Source organism: Geotrypetes seraphini, chromosome 1 (assembly GCF_902459505.1).
Source record: "Geotrypetes seraphini chromosome 1, aGeoSer1.1, whole genome shotgun sequence".
Lineage (NCBI taxonomy): Eukaryota > Metazoa > Chordata > Amphibia > Gymnophiona > Dermophiidae > Geotrypetes > Geotrypetes seraphini.
The window spans coordinates 370,517,878-370,536,237 of record NC_047084.1 but is presented as its reverse complement, the minus strand read 5'-3'; the positions used below and the strand labels follow the sequence as shown (position 1 = coordinate 370,536,237).

Below are 18,360 nucleotides of genomic sequence, written 5' to 3'. Positions count from 1 at the left end.
GGACTTGCTAGAAGCTTTGATACCGACTGAGGAGGTGGAGCTCATCCCAGAGTGATGAGAAGCAGAGCATGAAAACAAAACAGTGGGCTTTCTACAATCCTCGCAGCTAATGAGGGTTTAACCCTGCTGGCTAAGACTACCATTCTTGTTTACAGGAAAGAAGATTAGCAAGGTAAGAACCTAATCTTTCCTTTTAGCTTTTCTTGATTGTAAGACATATGGATAAATCCTAACCTTTCAACCCATAAAGATTTTTGTTAAGTCAAATGTGTTTTTTAAAGTCTGTAATATTAGATAAAAAAAAACAACTTTTTTTTTCCCCCAAACAAAATATTGCTAGTTAGAAAGATGTAAACTGAGAGTGATACTGTTGACTATCCATCATCCATGGCAAGCTATAAGTGTGCTTTGGGCTCTCATATCCACCTGTAGGCATGGTTGCCATGGAGGTCCTTTGTGAAGTCTAGGGTGGCAGCAGTGTTTCTGCAAGCTCCTGTATGGATATCATGCGCCATTTCTCCTTCCTGCCCTAGGTTAAGCCTTCACTGGATGAAGCCTTTGTTATTCAGGAGCAAAATGTTGCCCTCAACTTCATTGGCTCTAGAGGAGCAAAGCCTGGTGTTACGAAAGAGAAGAGAATCAAATATGCCAAAGAAGTCCTGCAGAAAGAAATGCTGCCCCATGTCGGTGTTAGTGACTTCTGTGAAACAAAGAAAGCTTATTTTTTGGGGTAAGTAACTTCTGGCTAAGGACAGATTTCATCAGAGGTATTTGAGGAAAGTTGTATGGATAAAATAGTTTACATCAGAATGAGAAACAGGTACAGTCTTTAATTCCTAATGAAGTGATAGTGTTTACAGTTTTTAAAAACTTCCATGTATCCAATGCCCTCTTGAGCTGAAATAGGTTGGGGTGTGATACTTGAATAGTTTGTACAACTGCAACATGAAGGTTTTACAAATTTTGAGTATAGCCATAAAAGATCCAGGTTTTTGTATTCGGAACAATCTAGATAAACTAGCATTATGGGGTTTTTTTTATAGTTGGCACAGTTGTCCTAAAATTAAGTCAAGTTATTGGGTAAAAGCAGTTAAACATGCAATCAAAGGGTTCTACTAAATAGCAGGATTGTTCAGGTTTTTAGTCTAGTGTTGATGGTTTCAAAACAGCTGCTCAAATTGATAAGGTTCCTAAAGTAAGGGAAGCTAATAAATATAACGAGGTCTGTTAAAATGGAGCCTGCTGCTTTGGGCAAAGCAAGCCCATTTAAAAGTGGAATTTGAAAACTTTTAATTTTACATTAGTGAGCAAGAGTAGCCAAGTGGTTAGAGCAGGGGGTTGGGAGCTGGGAAGCCAAGGTTCCAATCTTGCTGCTGCTTTTTGTAACTTCAGGCAAGCCACTTAACCCTCCATTTCCCTCCTTGAGCTCCTATTGAAAAGGAATGGCCTTGCTTCTGCAGTAAGAAAAGAAAAAACAAACAAAATCCAAGCAGCAGTTACTGCGCCGGCATTTGTCTCCCTTCCCTCCTGCTGCTTTTTTCATACCTTATGGAACCAATGCATTTGAGCAACAAATTCTTTGGAATTGTTTTGCTTAATCAACATGCTGTTTCCTTCCAACCTCCTTATCGTATGTCTGTTCACATTGATAAGATCGGCTGTAGATCTTATCAGCCCATAATAAAGACCTCGTGATGGTGACAGTTAAAATAAGATAGGTTTATTAGCAATAAGCAAAAGGCAACTCACATGAAATAGCAAAGTACAGCATATTGGAACATACATATGAAATGGCAACTGATGTTCTTTTGAGTCTGACTCCTCACTCTCCTGTCCCTGTTATACCCGTCGGTATAATATTTATAGTAGCCTAGGGTACCACCTAGTTACAGATTACATCACATTCATCATTTTTATTGGCTATATGGTGTATACACTTATCATGGAGCCATACTGAAGCGTGACATCACCTGATGCCAAAACTGACCTTTCTAAATTTCCCTGACAAATGCATTCCCAATACTAAGGCTAATAACCTCAGAGAGCAAGCCCCCACCTTCCAGAGTTATTGTCCTTCGCTAGTACTTCTTAGGAGGACCTCTTATCATGCATTGTACTGTTCTGAAAAGTCCCAAAACAGTCATGTCACAGTCAGAATATCTGACTGCTGGTTTCTGGAGCAAAGGTGAATCTCTCTCTTACTGGCAGAGAGGAAAATGACAGCTTAGAATTCATATGCACAATGTCTCTTCTTAGAAATATTGCTATTTGGGGTTCTCAGGGCTCTTCGCCTACAATAAATGCAGGTCTTATACTTGCGTCTTCTTCCGCCTACATTTTCATGCAGGTCTTACTCCCGATTCTCCCCTGATTCATCCTCAACATCCATAGAACATCAAGTGACCCTAACCTTGGGAATAGCCCAGTTGTGTGTATCTATTCCTAGTATCTGTCGACGGAGCACTACTTACCTGTAATAGGAGTTCTCTGTAAACAGCAGGATAATGTGGACACTTTTCTGCCCCCATAGTGGTTGCACCACAATGAGTCATCAGGATAATATCATTCAGTTGTGTCTTATATTCTTTTCTGTCTACAGAGAAATACCCCTTACAAGTAGGCAACTCTGTTATACCTGTACTCTCTTGTGGTAGGAATGATGTGACCATCTCTGAGAAAAGATGACTAAGTCACCAGAATAAAAAAAGGAAAATGAGGCTTTATTTTATTTCTAAAATTTATATCCCACCTAATAACTAGGTGAGTTACAAAACATACAGTAAAATCTTGGATTGCAAGTAACTTGGTTTGCAAGTGTTTTGCAAGACAAGCAAAATATTTTATTAGATTTTTAACTTGATAAACAAGCAATTTCTTGCAATACAAGTACATATAGTATACACGCATCACAACAGAGCCAATGGTTCTTCTCTCTCTGTCACTGCAAGAGAGTAGTGATTGTTCTAAACAAGCAAAGTCTTGCAATATGAGTACATACAGTATACACGCATCACATCATCGCAACTGAGCCTATGGTTCTCTCTCTGACACTGCAAGAGAGTAGTGATTGTTCTAAACAAGCAAAGTCTTGCAATATGAGTACATACAGTATACACGCATCACATCATCGCAACTGAGCCTATGGTTCTCTCTCTGACACTGCAAGAGAGTAGTGATTGTTCTAAACAAGCAAAGTCTTGCAATATGAGTACATACAGTATACACGCATCACATCATCGCAACTGAGCCTATGGTTCTCTCTCTGACACTGCAAGAGAGTAGTGACTATTCTAAACGAGCAAAGTCTTGCAATACGAGTACGTACAGTATTTTGTATTAAAGTTTTTGGGTCGTGGAATGAATCGTATGATTTTCCATTATTTCTTATAAGGAAATTCACTTTGATATACGAATGTTTTGGATTACAAGCATGTTATCAGGATGAATTATGCTTGTAAACCAAGGTTTTACTGTATATAAAACCATTCTGCTTCTCATACATACAAAATCCAAATACATAAAATATTAGCAGGTAATCATACCCCATAAAATTCCTTAGAAAACAAAAAGGCTTTACTATATTATGTTAGAGCAAACAATGTGTAATACTAAAGTCTAAACCCCATCCTTTTATGTGAAGCTCAAACATGTAACTCCAGACAACTTATGGACACATGACATGAAAAATCAACCATTCTCAATGTTTTGGATCTGCTACTTTTGATGCCTTTTCCCAGAGATAGTCTCACATTTGATACCCTTGGTTGGGTGAAAGTTTGAAAAATATACAGTGGTACCTTGGATTACAAGCATAATCCGTTCCAGGAGCATGCTCGTAATCCGAAATGCTTGTTTATCAAAGCAAAGTTCCCCATAGACAATAGTGGCAGCAGCAACGATTGGTTCCAGAACCTGGGGTATGTACCTGTTGGGGCCGAGTGCTGCAGCGCCGCCTCCTCCGTCCATCATGAAGAACAACCCCACAGTGCCGCTTCGGGGGGGATGCCTTTAATGTGCCAGCCGCCAGAGAATCTGCAGTGCCGCTTCAGAGGGATGCCTCCTCCATCTGCTGGCCAGCCCTCCACATCAGATGCCTCTTGCATGCTGGAGAATCCCCACCCGTGCCCACGCAGCCAAGCGCTGCCCTACCCGCATGCCGCCGATGATTGACGCTGTGCACATAACATGCAACGCGCAGGGGGGACGGCACCTGGCTGCGCAGGCCCAGACAGAGGTCCTCCAACCTGCGGAAGGCACCCGATGTGGAAGGCTGGCCGGAAGACGGAAGAGGAATCCCCTGAAGCGGCGCTTCCTGGACTGTAAGTGCTCGGTTTGCGAGTCAAAAGTTTGCTGAGTTTTGCTCGTCTTGCAAAACACTCGCAAACCGGGTTATTTGCAAACCGAGGTTCCACTGTATTTGCTTTTCTTCTATGTTCAATACCAAATGTAGAAACCTGGCAAAATCTCAGCAGCTGCATTGTTTAGTGCAGTGTTTCTCAACTCAGTCCTGGAGCACCCCCTTGCCAGTCAGGTTTTCAGGATATCCACAATGAATATACATGAAAGAAATTTGAATATAATGGAGGCAGTTTATGCAAATCAAGTTTATGCATATTCATTGCAGATATCCTGAAAACCTGACTGGCAATGGGGTACTCCAGGACTGAGTTGAGAAACACTGGAGTGGTTTGTGTGCAACTTGAGGGGATGGAGTACTTGTTAATCTGCCTGTCCCTGTAACTTAATGAAAAGTAGATAATAATCTTCCATTTTCAAACTTTAATATCTTAAAAAATAATTAAATCCTATATTCTTTATTTTGTCTTTTTTTAACCGATTGGGCAGAACTCTTCTCAAACTTTTTTTCCTTCCTTTGTGCTTCTGCTAAATGTTTGGTCTTGGTTTACTTAGGTACATGGTTCACAGGTTACTGCTGGCAGCTTTGGGCAGAAGAGAGCTGGATGATAGAGATCACTATGGAAACAAGAGGTTGGACCTAGCAGGGCCTCTGTTGGCCTTTCTCTTCAGAGGGTAAGAGCAGAAAATTCTTAGGCAGACTTGCACATGCTTTTTCTTTCTCACCCCACTTTGTGAAAGTAATTATTAGCATATAGTGCAAGGGTTCTTAACCTGGTGTCCACAGATAGATTTCATGGGTCCATGAACTTGTATGGAAAAAAAAATACAATTTCATTATCACTAATCTCTAACTGAAATAATCTCCTTTTTAGATTTAAAGCCTGCTTGTATTTTCTGAATTGATTGAATTTACACTTTATCCCTGTTTAGACATGTCTATGTTATATGTGGTAATCGCAGGGAAACTAAGATTTTATGTATATGATATGGAAACCACATAGTTATATAATTTTTTTTATAAATAATAAATAAATAAATGTAGGCAACAAAATAATTTGTCTGTTAGACTCCCAAAAATATCACTATCTAATATAACCATACCCTAAAAAAGTGAAACCAGAATATATGTGACTGTTTTGAAGTGCCTTTCCAAAAGCATGTAATTCATAATGGTCAATACATATTATTTTAATACTAGTGTTTAAGCCCGTTAGATTAACGGGTGCTAGATGTCTCCTGCTTTTGAACCTGGGCAGGGGCAGGGGCAGAGGCAGAGCGGGGGCGGGAGGGAGTGACGGTGGGAGAGCAATTTCAAAGCTTCAGCAGCGGCGGCTCCTTGACCAATCCGCGCTTACAACGTCCCCACACTTGCGGTTTGGCTGGCTCCCCCACCAAAGCCCTTCGCAGCGGCAGCCCCTCCCGCATCCGTCCCCGCGTCCCAAGCCTCTCCGAAGGCCGGCTCCCTCGAAAATGGTACCCCTCTGTCCAAAGCCGCGGCGTCAGCCTCCCTCAAGACACATTTCAAATCTGACATATTGTAATCACAAAACAGAAAATAAAATTATTTTTCTTACCTTTTGTTGTCTGGTCATTATTCATATCATGTAGGGGTCCCAGGCTATGGCTGGCTTTTGATAACTGGCTTGCCAGGGCCCCTTCTTTCTTCTTCCCTCCCTCCATCCCAGTAGCTGAAGACAGGCACCTCCCCCCAGTGGTCTGAGACAGGAGGGAGCAGTTAGGAGAGGGTCTGAGGCTAAAGAGGGGCTCAACAGCGCCCAACCACCTTTCCTTCCCTCCCTCCATCAGGTGCAGTGAATCCACCAATGTTAAAAGGAGCCGCGTCGAAATCGGAGGCCTGCCACTGCTGTAGCACTTCCCCTCTGCCTTGGTCCCGCCCCTTCTCTGACATATGGGACCGCGGCAGAGGGAATGTGTTACGGTGGTGGCAGGGCTCCAATTTCAAAGCAGCTCCTTTTAACATAGGCGGAGCTGAACTGTACCTGATTGAGGAAGGGAAGGAACAGTGGGGCAAATTTCGGCAACGGCAGGAATTGTTTGGCGGGCCAAGCATCGTGAAACTTTGTTTCTTTAGGCAGCCCCGGTTATTTACTTGGATTCAGTGTGAGCCGGGTGAGGAAGGCCGCCGCAGCCTCGCGGCTAGGTAGGGGGACAACAATGGCGCTTATGCTCAAGCCCCCACCGCAGCTCCTCTCTCGATCCTGGTGCGGTTCGAGAGGGGAGTCGTGGCGGCGGCTTGAACATAAGCGCGATTGTTGTCCCCCTACCTAGCTGCGAGGCTGCGGCGGGGTTTCCATGGCAACCCGATCGCGGATCTCAGTGTAGGGCCGGGTCTGGCGGCGCCATGTAGTGCGGGAGGCGGGACCTCAGCACAGCACCGCCAGGCGGCTCGCACCGCCGGCCCCCAGGAGCTCGAGGCCGGCTGCGGACATGCCTGGCGTGGCATGGTGCAGGAGGACCAGTGATCGGTGGCGCGAGGTGGAGAGCAGGTGATGACGTAAAACGCGCGCATGCGCACTCGTGTTTTCGCGACGGATCAGGGAACACGTTTTTTAGTGCGCATGCGCGGCCTAGCATTTTATTATATTAGATTTTGATGATTGGTTTACTTTGTAATACAATCTACATCTAGGGTTTTTGTTTTTTATGCATATGAATAGATTTTTCTGAGAATGGGGGTCCATGATACAAAAAAGATTAAGAACCTCTAAGATAGTTCCTGATGTGTGTTGTGTGCAAAGGAATGTCTCTTATGGCAAGAACTACATTTGATCCTTGAAGTTGTGTGATGGTTGTGGTGAATGTATGAAAAATATATTTGCTTTTCTTATATTCAAAACCAGATAAAAGATCTCTCTATTCCCAAATATTTTTTTTCTTGAAACTTCTAGAAGCAGTTTTAACTCACTGTACAACTGAACCCCATAATTAATTAATCGTTAGGGAATATAAAAATTTTCCAAGCTAATATGGGGTCCATTGACATCTTTTGTTGATCTATTGTAGATTTGATTTTTATTGATATATTATGTGCACATCCAGGGGAAGGGAGGGAGGGTGGATTTATTTTTAAATGATTCTCTGAATTCTTGTAAAATTAATGTATTGGATTATTTATTAGTGCTTATTATCTCTTATGGATATGAAATGTATATCATAATGAGCTTTTTGAAGATTTGATTATTAAATTAAAAATTTATAATAGTTATGGGATAGGATGGGGGGGAGGGATATAGATTGATTTGTTTCTTGAAATAGTATTAAGTGATGTCTTAAATATAAAATGTATTTAATTTGTATTGCACTTATTGAAAATATTGAAAATGAATAAAGAATTAAAAATAAATAAATAAATAAATAATTTATTTATTTTTATCATTAAGGACCATTCACAGGCTCCTTCCAAAATTCTACAGACATGGGCCCTGAGTCTGACTGTTGGTTGTCATCGCACAATGATAGGAATTCCCTCTCCCATAGGGGTTGTGAACTGTTACCTTATTTTGTCTATCAGATCAGTTCAGAACCAAAGGGTTGTGCCTGCCAGCCAGCAGATAAGGACAAAGCAAAGACTTAAGTGTTGCCTTATATAGGGCACCCTGTAACAACTTTTTTTTCATTATGCTATCTCTAGCAGATGGCGACAGATAATAAGCAGCTGGGTTTTGAATTGGTGTGGTATAGCTCTTTGGCTCAGTTAGAGAACTGATCATCTGCTCATGTGGTCCAATAGGGAGGGAATCAAAAGTCCCACTGTCTGATACCACTAAAAGGGTATACAGTAGTGTGCAAAAGTCTGAACTAAGCAGTTCTTATGCTGTTTTGAAGCTTCAGTATGCAGTTTTTCACATAACAGTAGATATTTTGGTGGAACAGAATACACTTGATGATCTCTCCTTTTTCAATTGGACTTGGTGAGATATGGGTATATGTACTTCTCGTGATGGAAGAACTTTCTGCCTCTAATTTTTCATGTGTAAAATGCGAGACAGAGCATTTGAATGGTGTCTGTCAAACATTTGTTAAAGATTATGGCTCTACCAGCAGATGGAGACGAGACACTTTTTTGGCTACAGTACAAGTGGGCTGTGTAGTCCCTATTACAATTGGTCTTTTCTCAGTCTCCAGCAGGTGGAGTAGTAAGCTTGTGCAATCTGTGCTGAGGTTTGTTTTTGGGCCTGTTAGATCTAATTTAGTGAATCTTTCTTGTCCCTTTTGCTGTCCAGAGAGAGCTTGGGGGATCCTTTTGAGGGTCCTACCGACCACGAGGGTGTCACACTTGGAAAGGTCAAATCCCTCTCCCCATTTCCCCCTCCTCCCCGTGTTTTCTGAATTTAGAGGAGCCTTCACTGTATTCTTGGCCACCTGTTAGGCACAGACTACAGTTTAGAGTACCAGTGGGTTCTGCTCTCTTGATAGAGCTGGTGAGCTGTGAGAAGTTAAAAAAAAAAACAATTTTTGGCGCATTCATTATTAGCGCTTCAAAAAAAGTGGCACAAATGTGTTTTATGTGGGCGCAGATTCACAATCTGGACTCTTTTGTCCCTCTTCAGGGAATAGTTTGTTGTAGCCGATTCGATTCTTGAGAGTTGCGACATTGCTCTGGCCACAAGTTTGGCTATCAGTTCCTGCCTGGGATCTTAATCTGGTTCTATCCGTGCTCGTTCGTCCTCCATTTGAGCCTCTCGACTACCTCACGTTGAAGGACCTTACTCTTAAGGCTGTTTTCCTGGTGACCATTACTCCTGCAAAATGCATTTCAGATTTGCAGGCCTTCTCTTGTAGGCCATATTTACTGGAGTTTTCTAAGGAGCTGGTCATGCTGCGGCCTGTTCCCCCTTTCTTCCGAACATGGTTTCGCTGTTTCTTGTCAACCAGTCTGTGGTCCTCCCGGTCTTGATTAATTGGGAGTGCTCTTTGGAGCAGAGGCAGCTGTGCAAGTTGGATGTTCCATAAGTCGGATCATCTTTTTTTCCTCTTAGCGGGTCCTCGTAAGGGGGACAGTGCTTTCAAGGCTACCATTGCATGCTGGATCAAGGAGGCTATCGCTTCGGTGTACCTTCTCCAATTGTGGTGGCTCTTCAGGGGTCTCACCCATATTTATTTATTTCGATTTCTATCCCGTTTTCCCTGAAGCTCAGAACGGGTTAAAAGTAGACATTGACAGACGTTTGAAAACAGACTACCGTATTTTCACGCAAATAACGCGCACCCGTGTAAAACGCGCACACGGGTATAGCGCGCAGAAATCACGATGATATGTACAAAAACTTTTGTATACCGCGCTCACGGGTATACCGCGCATGATGCCCGACGCTCCTTTCGCCCGCCCTGACTTTCCGTGCGCTGTCCCGACTCTCCGTTCACCCCCCCTGACTTCCGTGCACTGCCCTGACTTTCCGTGCGCTGTCCCGACTCTCCGTTCACCCCCCCTGACTTCCGTGCACTGCCCTGACTTTCCGTGCGCTGTCCCGACTCTCCGTTCACCCCCCCTGACTTTCCGTGCACTGTCCCCCCCTTGAAGTCCTGTCCCCCCTTGAAGGTCTGTCCCCATCCTGAAAGCCTGATGCCCCCCCCGACGTCCGATACATCCCCCCCGGCAGGACCACTCGCACCCCCACCCCGAAGGACCGCCGACTCCCCAACAATATCGGGCCAGGAGGGAGCCCAAACCCTCCTGGCCACGGCGACCCCCTAACCCCACCCCGCACTACATTACGGGCAGGAGAGATCCCAGGCCCTCCTGCCCTCGACGCAAACCCCCTCCCCCCAACGACCGCCCCCCCCAAGAACCTCCGCCCGTCCCCCAGCCGACCCGCGACCCCCCTGGCCGACCCCCACGACACCCCCACCCGCCTTCCCCGTACCTTTGTGTAGTTGGGCCAGAAGGGAGCCCAAACCCTCCTGGCCACGGCGACCCCCTAACCCCACCCCGCACTACATTACGGGCAGGAGGGATCCCAGGCCCTCCTGCCCTCGACGCAAACCCCCCTCCCCCCCCCAACGACCGCCCCCCCCAAGAACCTCCGACCGCCCCCCCCAGCCGACCCGCGACCCCCCTGGCCGACCCCCACGACCCCCCCACCCCCCTTCCCCGTACCTTTGGTAGTTGGCCGGACAGACGGGAGCCAAACCCGCCTGTCCGGCAGGCAGCCAACGAAGGAATGAGGCCGGATTGGCTCATCCGTCCTAAAGCTCCGCCTACTGGTGGGGCCTAAGGCACGTGGGCCAATCAGAATAGGCCCTGGAGCCTTAGGTCCCACCTGGGGGCGCGGCCTGAGGCACATGGTCGGGTTGGGCCCATGTGCCTCAGGCCGCGCCCCCAGGTGGGACCTAAGGCTCCAGGGCCTATTCTGATTGGCCCACGCGCCTTAGGCCCCACCAGTAGGCGGAGCTTTAGGACGGATGGGCCAATCCGGCCTCATTCCTTCGTTGGCTGCCTGCCGGACAGGCGGGTTTGGCTCCCGTCTGTCCGGCCAACTACCAAAGGTACGGGGAAGGGGGGTGGGGGGGCGTGGGGGGCGCCAGGGGGGTCGCGGGTCGGCTGGGGGGGCGGTCGGAGGTTCTTGGGGGGGGGGCGGTCGTTGGGGGGAGGGGTGTTTGCGTCGAGGGCAGGAGGGCCTGGGATCTCTCCTGCCCGTAATGTAGTGCGGGGTGGGGTTAGGGGGTCGCCGTGGCCAGGAGGGTTTGGGCTCCCTTCTGGCCCGATATTGTCGGGAAGTCGGCGGTCCTTCGGGGTGGGGGTGCGAGTGGTCCTGCCGGGGGGGGATGTATCGGACGTCGGGGAGTCGGCCGGGCAAGAGGGATTGGGCTCCCTCTTGCTCCGATCATGGATGCGGGTGGGAGCGCGTGCGAGCGGTCGTTCGGGGTGGGGGTGCGAGCGGTCCTGCTGGGGGGGTGAATCGGGTGTCGGGCGGGGTGGGAACTATGTTTAAAAACTTTTGTATACCGCGCGCACGCATATAGCGCGCGAGGGGTATGCGTGGTAGGTAAAAACGCGTATAACGCGCGCGTTATATGCGTGAAAATACGGTAGTCATGACAACAAATAGGTTACTTTGGTACGTCCCATCTGTTTCTGTGCTGGTCTGGACAGATGCTAAAGGAGGAGAAATTAAGGCCTTGCCTACTAATTTTCTTTCTTTTAGTTTCTCCACACCAGCACAGACCCTGCCTTGTTTTGTTCAGTGTTTTATCTTGAAGAGTATGGTTGTTTTTTGTTTTTTTGGTGGGAGTTGGTTGTTTAGTTGTTAGGGGAGTTTAAAAGAGCTGCGGCATTTGGTTTGGCTGGTTTAACTGGTGAACTGTGGGGCATTTCTGAAAGGTTCTTGTTCTAATCCAACAGTGTTGTTTTCCTTGTTTGCTCCATGTGAGTGTGGAGTTGGGATGTTATTGTTTTCAGCCTAGTTATTTTCTGCTTTGATATTTGTTAAGACTGATAGGGACTGCACAGCCTCTATCTGCTGGCAGAGGAAACCCGTTCTGGAGGGGCTAAAAGAGAGAAAATTAGCAAGTAAAGAACTGATTTCTCCTTTTTGAGGGCTTCTGGTAATTTTCCCGGGCTATTTTTAGTCAAAATATACACCTATGGTGGCCATCTTGGATTTTCCTGATTTAGAACTAGTTATTTTCAGCACTTGCAAGAAAACTCTCAGATGGGCTCCCCAGGGCAGGATTTTGTTGATTCATGCCTTATTTGCGATGGATGGCTGTCTGGTAAGTTTCTGTTTATCTTTTGTGCTTCGGACTATAGGGGTGGGGGTGGGGTAGAATATGCCCGGACCCTGTGCCTTTGACCTCTGCAGGGTGTCTTCTCGCTATTTTTGCCCAGATACTCATGAAAACGGCGTTGGGGGGCCTCCGGGAAGTGCGCACACAGCGCTCTGGTGAAACGCAAGCGTATTTTTAGGAAAACTTTCTAAAATCCGCCATCCCAAAAAGGGTCCACATGAGTCAGTTCCCACTCCAGAGAAAGGGTTTTTCCCCAACTTTTTGAGGGCAGGCCGGCTTCCAAGGCCACCATTTCCTGATGGATCCGTATGGACGTTTCCGTGTCTTTTGTTTTGGATGGAAGCAAGCCCCCTTTCGCGATGAGGGTTCTTTCTACCAGAGACACCTTGTCCTCTTGGGCAGAGTTGTTGGTGGTCTCTTTGGCAGAGATTTATAGGGCCACTTATGTTCTTATGCACTACCTGATACTCTTTGCATATGTTTACCAAGTTTTACAGGATTGATGGGGCAGCCCAGCAGGATTCTGCTTGTGGTGCCTTGTTTTCACAGCAGGCTCATCGGTGCCACCCTGATTCTCCAGGACTGCTCTGTTACATACATCCCAGTAGTCCCAGAATAAAGTGTAATTGTGCAAGAACGAAAGATTAGGTTCTTAACTTTGCTAATCTTTCTTGTAAATCCACACTTTATGCCGGGAACCTGCCCTATGCTTTGCTGATTCACCAATTTGTCTGCTTTTCCAAGTACTGGTAAGCTGGATTTCTGTTTTCTGACCAGCCTTTATAAGGGTGCTATCAGAATGGGTTTAGTGCTCAGTTTTGGGGGGGGGGGGGTCACTAGCTAGGGAGTCACCTTCTGAGAGGCTGTGTCTCGTTATAGCACTGTTTCTTGTCATTTTGGTTTATAATGTTTATTAACCTGGTTCAATTATTAATTGTTGCTGTTTAGCATTTCTTGACAAGAGCAGATTAGACTTCTTGGTTGGGGGAGTGTCCCCATACCCCTCTTTCTCTTGTTTGTCCTCTTCAGATTTTCCTGGCTGCTTTACGACTGGTTCAGGAGGGACCAGTGCCGAGGTGAGAGGGGTGGAGCTTAAATCAATGAAATTTATGGCTTCCTACCAAGTCTTGGCGGGTATATGGAATTAACTCACTAGTCCTGGAATAAAGTGTAGATTTACAAGAAAGAAGATAAGGAAAGGTAAGAACCTAACCTTACATTGCATCTTATCAAGGATCCTCTGTTAGAAAAGACATTGTAGCATCTTGGAGTGGTATTTTTGTAGTGCTGTACTGGTCTAGAATGTGCCTCAAAGTGATAAAATGTGCCTCAAGACGATTTTGAGAAGAGCATAGAAACATAGAAAGATGACAGCAGATAAGGGCTACAGCCCATCAAGTCTGCCCACACCATTGACCCACCCTTATAAGTCTACTGGCCCCCTTAACTCTACTGACCTGCTCTATTAAGTCAATATCCTAGCGACCCTATTCATTGGTATGACCCTCGCAGTGATCCCACATAGGTATCCCATTTATTCTTGAAGTCTGGAATACTGCGGGCCTCGATCACCTGTACTGGAAGCTTGTTCCAATGCTCTATCACTCGTTCCGTGAAGACGTACTTCCTGACGTCTCCACGAAACTTCCCTCCCCTGAGTTTGAGCGGATGTCCTCTTGTGTTCGAGGGTCCTTTGAGAAGAAAGATATCATCTTCCACCTTGACCCGTCCCGTGATATACTTAAATGTCTCAATCATGTCTCCCCTCTCCCTACGCTCCTCGAGAGTATAGAGCTGCAATTTGTTCAGTCTTTTTTCGTACGAGAGACCTTTTAGCCCCGAGACCATCCTGGTGGCCATCCGCTGAACCGACTCAATTCTGAGCACATCTTTACGGTAATGTGGCCTCCAGAATTGCACACAGTATTCTAGATGAGGTCTCACCATGGCTCTGTACAATGGCATCATGACCTCAGGCTTCCTGTTGACGAAACTTCTCTTGATACAACCCATCATCTGCCGTGCCTTAGATGAAGCCTTCTCCACTTGATTGGCAGTCTTCATGTCTGCTCTGATGAACACTCCCAAGTCTCGTTCTGCCATAGTCTTGGTCAAAGTTTCTCCATTCAAGGTGTAATTTCTGCATGGATTTCCATTTCCGAGATGCATGACCTTACATTTCTTGGCATTGAAGCCCAGCTGCCAGATAGAGGACCAACTTTCTAAAGTACGGAGGTCCTGTTCCATAGTATCCTGTAGATTGTAGCCGTTTACGATATTGCATAGTTTGGCGTCATCAGCGAATAAGGTTACCTTACCTTGAAGCCCTTGAGTCAAATCCCTAATGAATATGTTGAAGAGAAGTGGACCCAGGACCGAGCCCTGCGGCACTCCGCTGGTCACTTCCGACGTTTTAGAGAGGGTACCGTTAACCATCACCCTCTGAAGTCTGCCACTTAGCCAATCTTTAACCCATGTAGTTAGCCTGCTACTTCAGGGGCTGGTTACAATAGAAGAACTATCTTGCTTTTAAAAATTATGGTTAAGTTGTTGGGGTTAAGCAGAGAAAGCTATGCACCTGTACAAAGATTGTAATATATATATAAAAAAATTGCCTCCTCAGCATTTGCCAGGGTCTAGAGCAGTGGTCTCTAATGCACAGCCCTCAAAGTTCTCCATTGTGGCCCTCAAACTGTTGGCTGAAATACTCTTCAAATCCTGAAAATGTGTTAATTTCAATTTTGCCCACTTAGTGCATTAAATATTTGCTACAGTTGACAAGCCACAAATAAGTGAGTTTAAATATATCCTATTTGTGTTGTAGAATCAATATTCACTTGAAATAGTAATGGCATATAATTTTAAGTATGCTACTCAGTTGTCTCATTTATGGAGTTTGCTACTGTTGACAATCCAAAATAAACTGAGTTTGTAAAATATATTTTTGAAGTGTTGTGAAACCAATATTAAGAACATAAGGATAGCCTTACTGGGTCAGACCAATGGTCCATCAAGCCCAGTAGGCCGTCCTCACGGTGGCCAATCCAGGTCACCAGTACCTGGCAAAAACCTAAAAAGTAACAACATTCCATGCTACCGATCCAGGGCCAGCAGTGATTTCCCCCATGTCTTTTTCAATAACAGACTATGGCGATAAGGAGATCAGAATTGAATGCAATACTCCAGGTGAGGCCGCAGCATGGCGCAATACAAAGACATTCTAATGTTCTTAGTATTGTTAACCATCCCTTTTTAAAGCATTCCTAGCATCTTGTTTGGTTTTTTGGCCACTGCCGCACATTGGGTAGAAGGTTTCATCATATTGTCTATAATGATACCCAGATCCTTTTCTTGAGCGCTAACCCCCAAGGTGGACCCTAGCATCTGGTAACTGATTTGGGTTATTCTTCCCAATGTGCATAACTTTGCATTTGTCCACATTAAATTTTATCTGCCACTTGGACATCCAGTCTTCCAATTTCCTAAGGTCTGCCTGCAATTTTTCACAATCTGCATGCGTTTTAACAACTTTGAACAGTTTAGTGTCATGTGCAAATTTAATCACCTCACTCATTGTTCCAGTTTCCAGATCATTTATAAATAAGTTAAATAGCACCGGTCCCAGTACAGATCCCTGCGGCACTCCACTGTTTACTCTCCTCCATTGAGAAAAATGACCATTTAATCCTACCCTCTGTATTCTATCCGATAACAAATTCCTAATCCATAACTGAACTTTGCCATGTATCCCATGACTCTTTAATTTTCTCCGGAGCCTCTCATGAGGATCTTTGTCAAAAGCTTTCTGAAAATTAAGATACACTACATCAACCGGCTCACCTTTATTCACATGTTTGTTCACACCTTCAAAAAAGTCAAGCAAATTGGTGAGGCAAGATCTTCCTCGGCTGAACACATTCCGACTGTCTCATTAAATCATGTTTGCCTACGTGTTTTACAATTTTATTTTTTATAATTGTTTCCACCATTTTGTCTGGCACTGAAGTCAGGGTTACCAGTCTGTAATTTGCCGGATCTCTCCTGGAACCCTATTTAAAAATCAGTGTAACATTGGCTACCCTCCACTCTTCAGATACTACAGACTATTTTAGCGACGGGTTACAGATCACTAAGAGTGGGTCAGCCATTTCATGTTTGAGTTCTTTTAGTACCCTGACATTGTGCTTAGATGCCTTGATTCTATTGGCATTTCTGGACAGGTGTTAAATTGGTTTACGGGTTTCTTAAAAAAACGTATTTTCCAGGTTCACAGTGAAGGAACTTTCTCTGTCTTGGTGTAATCCCTGTGGAGTTCCACAGTGCTCCCCTCTCTCCCTTTCACTTTTCAATGTCTACATGGTATCATTGGGACATATGCTATCTGATTTAAAATTGAAATCGTATATGTATATATATATATATATATATATATATATATATATATATGCGGATGACATTACAATTATCATTCCCATAACCTCACTAAAGATTTTTTTTTTTTTTGGCAAATCCTAATTACAAGATCATGAATACGTCTTTGAGATTAAATGGGTTAGATTACCCAATTAATTCTACTATCAAAATCCTTGATGTCTTGGACCGAAGCTTGACTTTTGAAGATCATACTAATTCTCAGGTTAAAAAATGCTTTTTCACCTTATGGAAACTTCGTACCATTAAACATTATTTTGACTTCTCTTTTCGATTGCTGGTTCAATCTCTGATCTTAAGCATCTTAGATTACTGCAATATTACATACTTGTTATCTTTTAAGAAAACCATTGGATGACTGAGAATCATTCAGAATGCTGCAGTCCGTCTCATTTATGGTCTCAAGAAATCGGATCATGTAAGCTTGTATTACCAAAAACTACACTGGCTGCCTGTGGAAGCAAGGGTCATTTTCAAGTTTGCTTGCCTCTGCTTTAAAACCATAACAGGCTCATCTCCAATCTGTCTCGCCATTTCGAATTTCTAGGCACAACTTGCACATGTAGGCCCTGATTCTGTATAGGACGCCCAGGAAAGGTGTCCTATACAGAATCGGTACTACACTAAACCCCGATTCTGTAACCGGCGTCCATGGTACAGACGCCGGTTAGAGAATCGGGTTAAATTAGACGCGGCTGCTATACTTATGGCAGCAAGGGATCTCCTACGCCTACAGCTGCCTAAAATCGGGACGCACTTTGGAGAATCAGGGCCGTAGTGCTTACCTGTTCGCTTTTCCACCCTTGAAGAGCTTTATCTACAAGAGATTCCTTGATAGAATATCATCATTCCAAGCAGGCAAATGGAATAAATGTTTAACCAACTTTTTCAAACGCACCTTACTATCAAACTTTCAGGAAGTCAATTCAAACCTATCTCTTTGATAATTTTATCTGACTCCATTCTTGCCTTGATGTATCTTTAAAATGCTTCCAGATAAATTTGATGTATCTTAACATGTTAATGTAATTTGAAAGTTGTTTTTTTTTTTTTTTTGTAATATTGCTGTCTGTATACAGTCTCTTCCTCTGTAAACCGCTCTGAACTGCTTGTGGTATTGCGGTTTATAAAAATAAAGTTATTATTATTATTACCCTGGTATGTATACCATCCATTCCAGTGATTTATCGTTTTTTAACTTGTCAATTTGGCTTAGTACATCTGCCAGATTCATTGAGATTTCTTTCAGTTCCTACGCATCATCACCCTTGAAAACCATTTCCAGTTCAAGTAGATCTCTTATATCTTCCGTAAAGACCAAAGCAAAGAATTCATTCAATCTCTCCGCTATGGCCTTATCCTCCCTGAGCACTCTTTTGCTCCTTGATCATCCAACGGTCCCACAGATTCCCTCACAGGTTTTCTGCTTCTGATGTTCCTAAAAATATTATGAGTTTTTGCCTCTTTGGCAAGTTTCTCTTCATATTCTTTCTTAGCTTTCTTTTATCATTGCTTTGCATTTAACTTGCCAGTGCTTGTGTCTCTTCTTATTGTCTTCATTCGGATCCTTTTTCCATTCTTTAAAGGATGCTTTTTTGGCTCTAATAGCTTCTTTTACTTCACTTTTTAGCCATGCCAGTTCTCATTTCCTCCTCTTTCCACCTTTGTTAATACGTGGAATACATCTGGTCTTATCTGGTGTAATCGACATTAATTATATCCAGAGGGGCCTGTGCTTGGCAAGATGGCCACGAGTAGCTGGCGTTGAGCACTCACGAAGGCATTGGAGCTGTTAGTTCTTATTTTTACCTTTACTGATGG

At 44.5% G+C, this 18,360-nt stretch overlaps 1 protein-coding gene across 1 annotated transcript in view; it reads left to right on the top strand.

The window, feature by feature from the left end:
- POLR2B (RNA polymerase II subunit B) overlaps positions 1-18,360 on the top strand; it is a 163,277-nt gene that overhangs the window by 57,827 nt on the left and 87,090 nt on the right. Inside the window, exons 8-9 of the mRNA XM_033915184.1 lie at positions 534-730; positions 4,912-5,031. Coding sequence (XP_033771075.1) covers positions 534-730; positions 4,912-5,031 — 317 coding nt within the window. The remainder of the gene's footprint in view (positions 1-533; positions 731-4,911; positions 5,032-18,360) is intronic.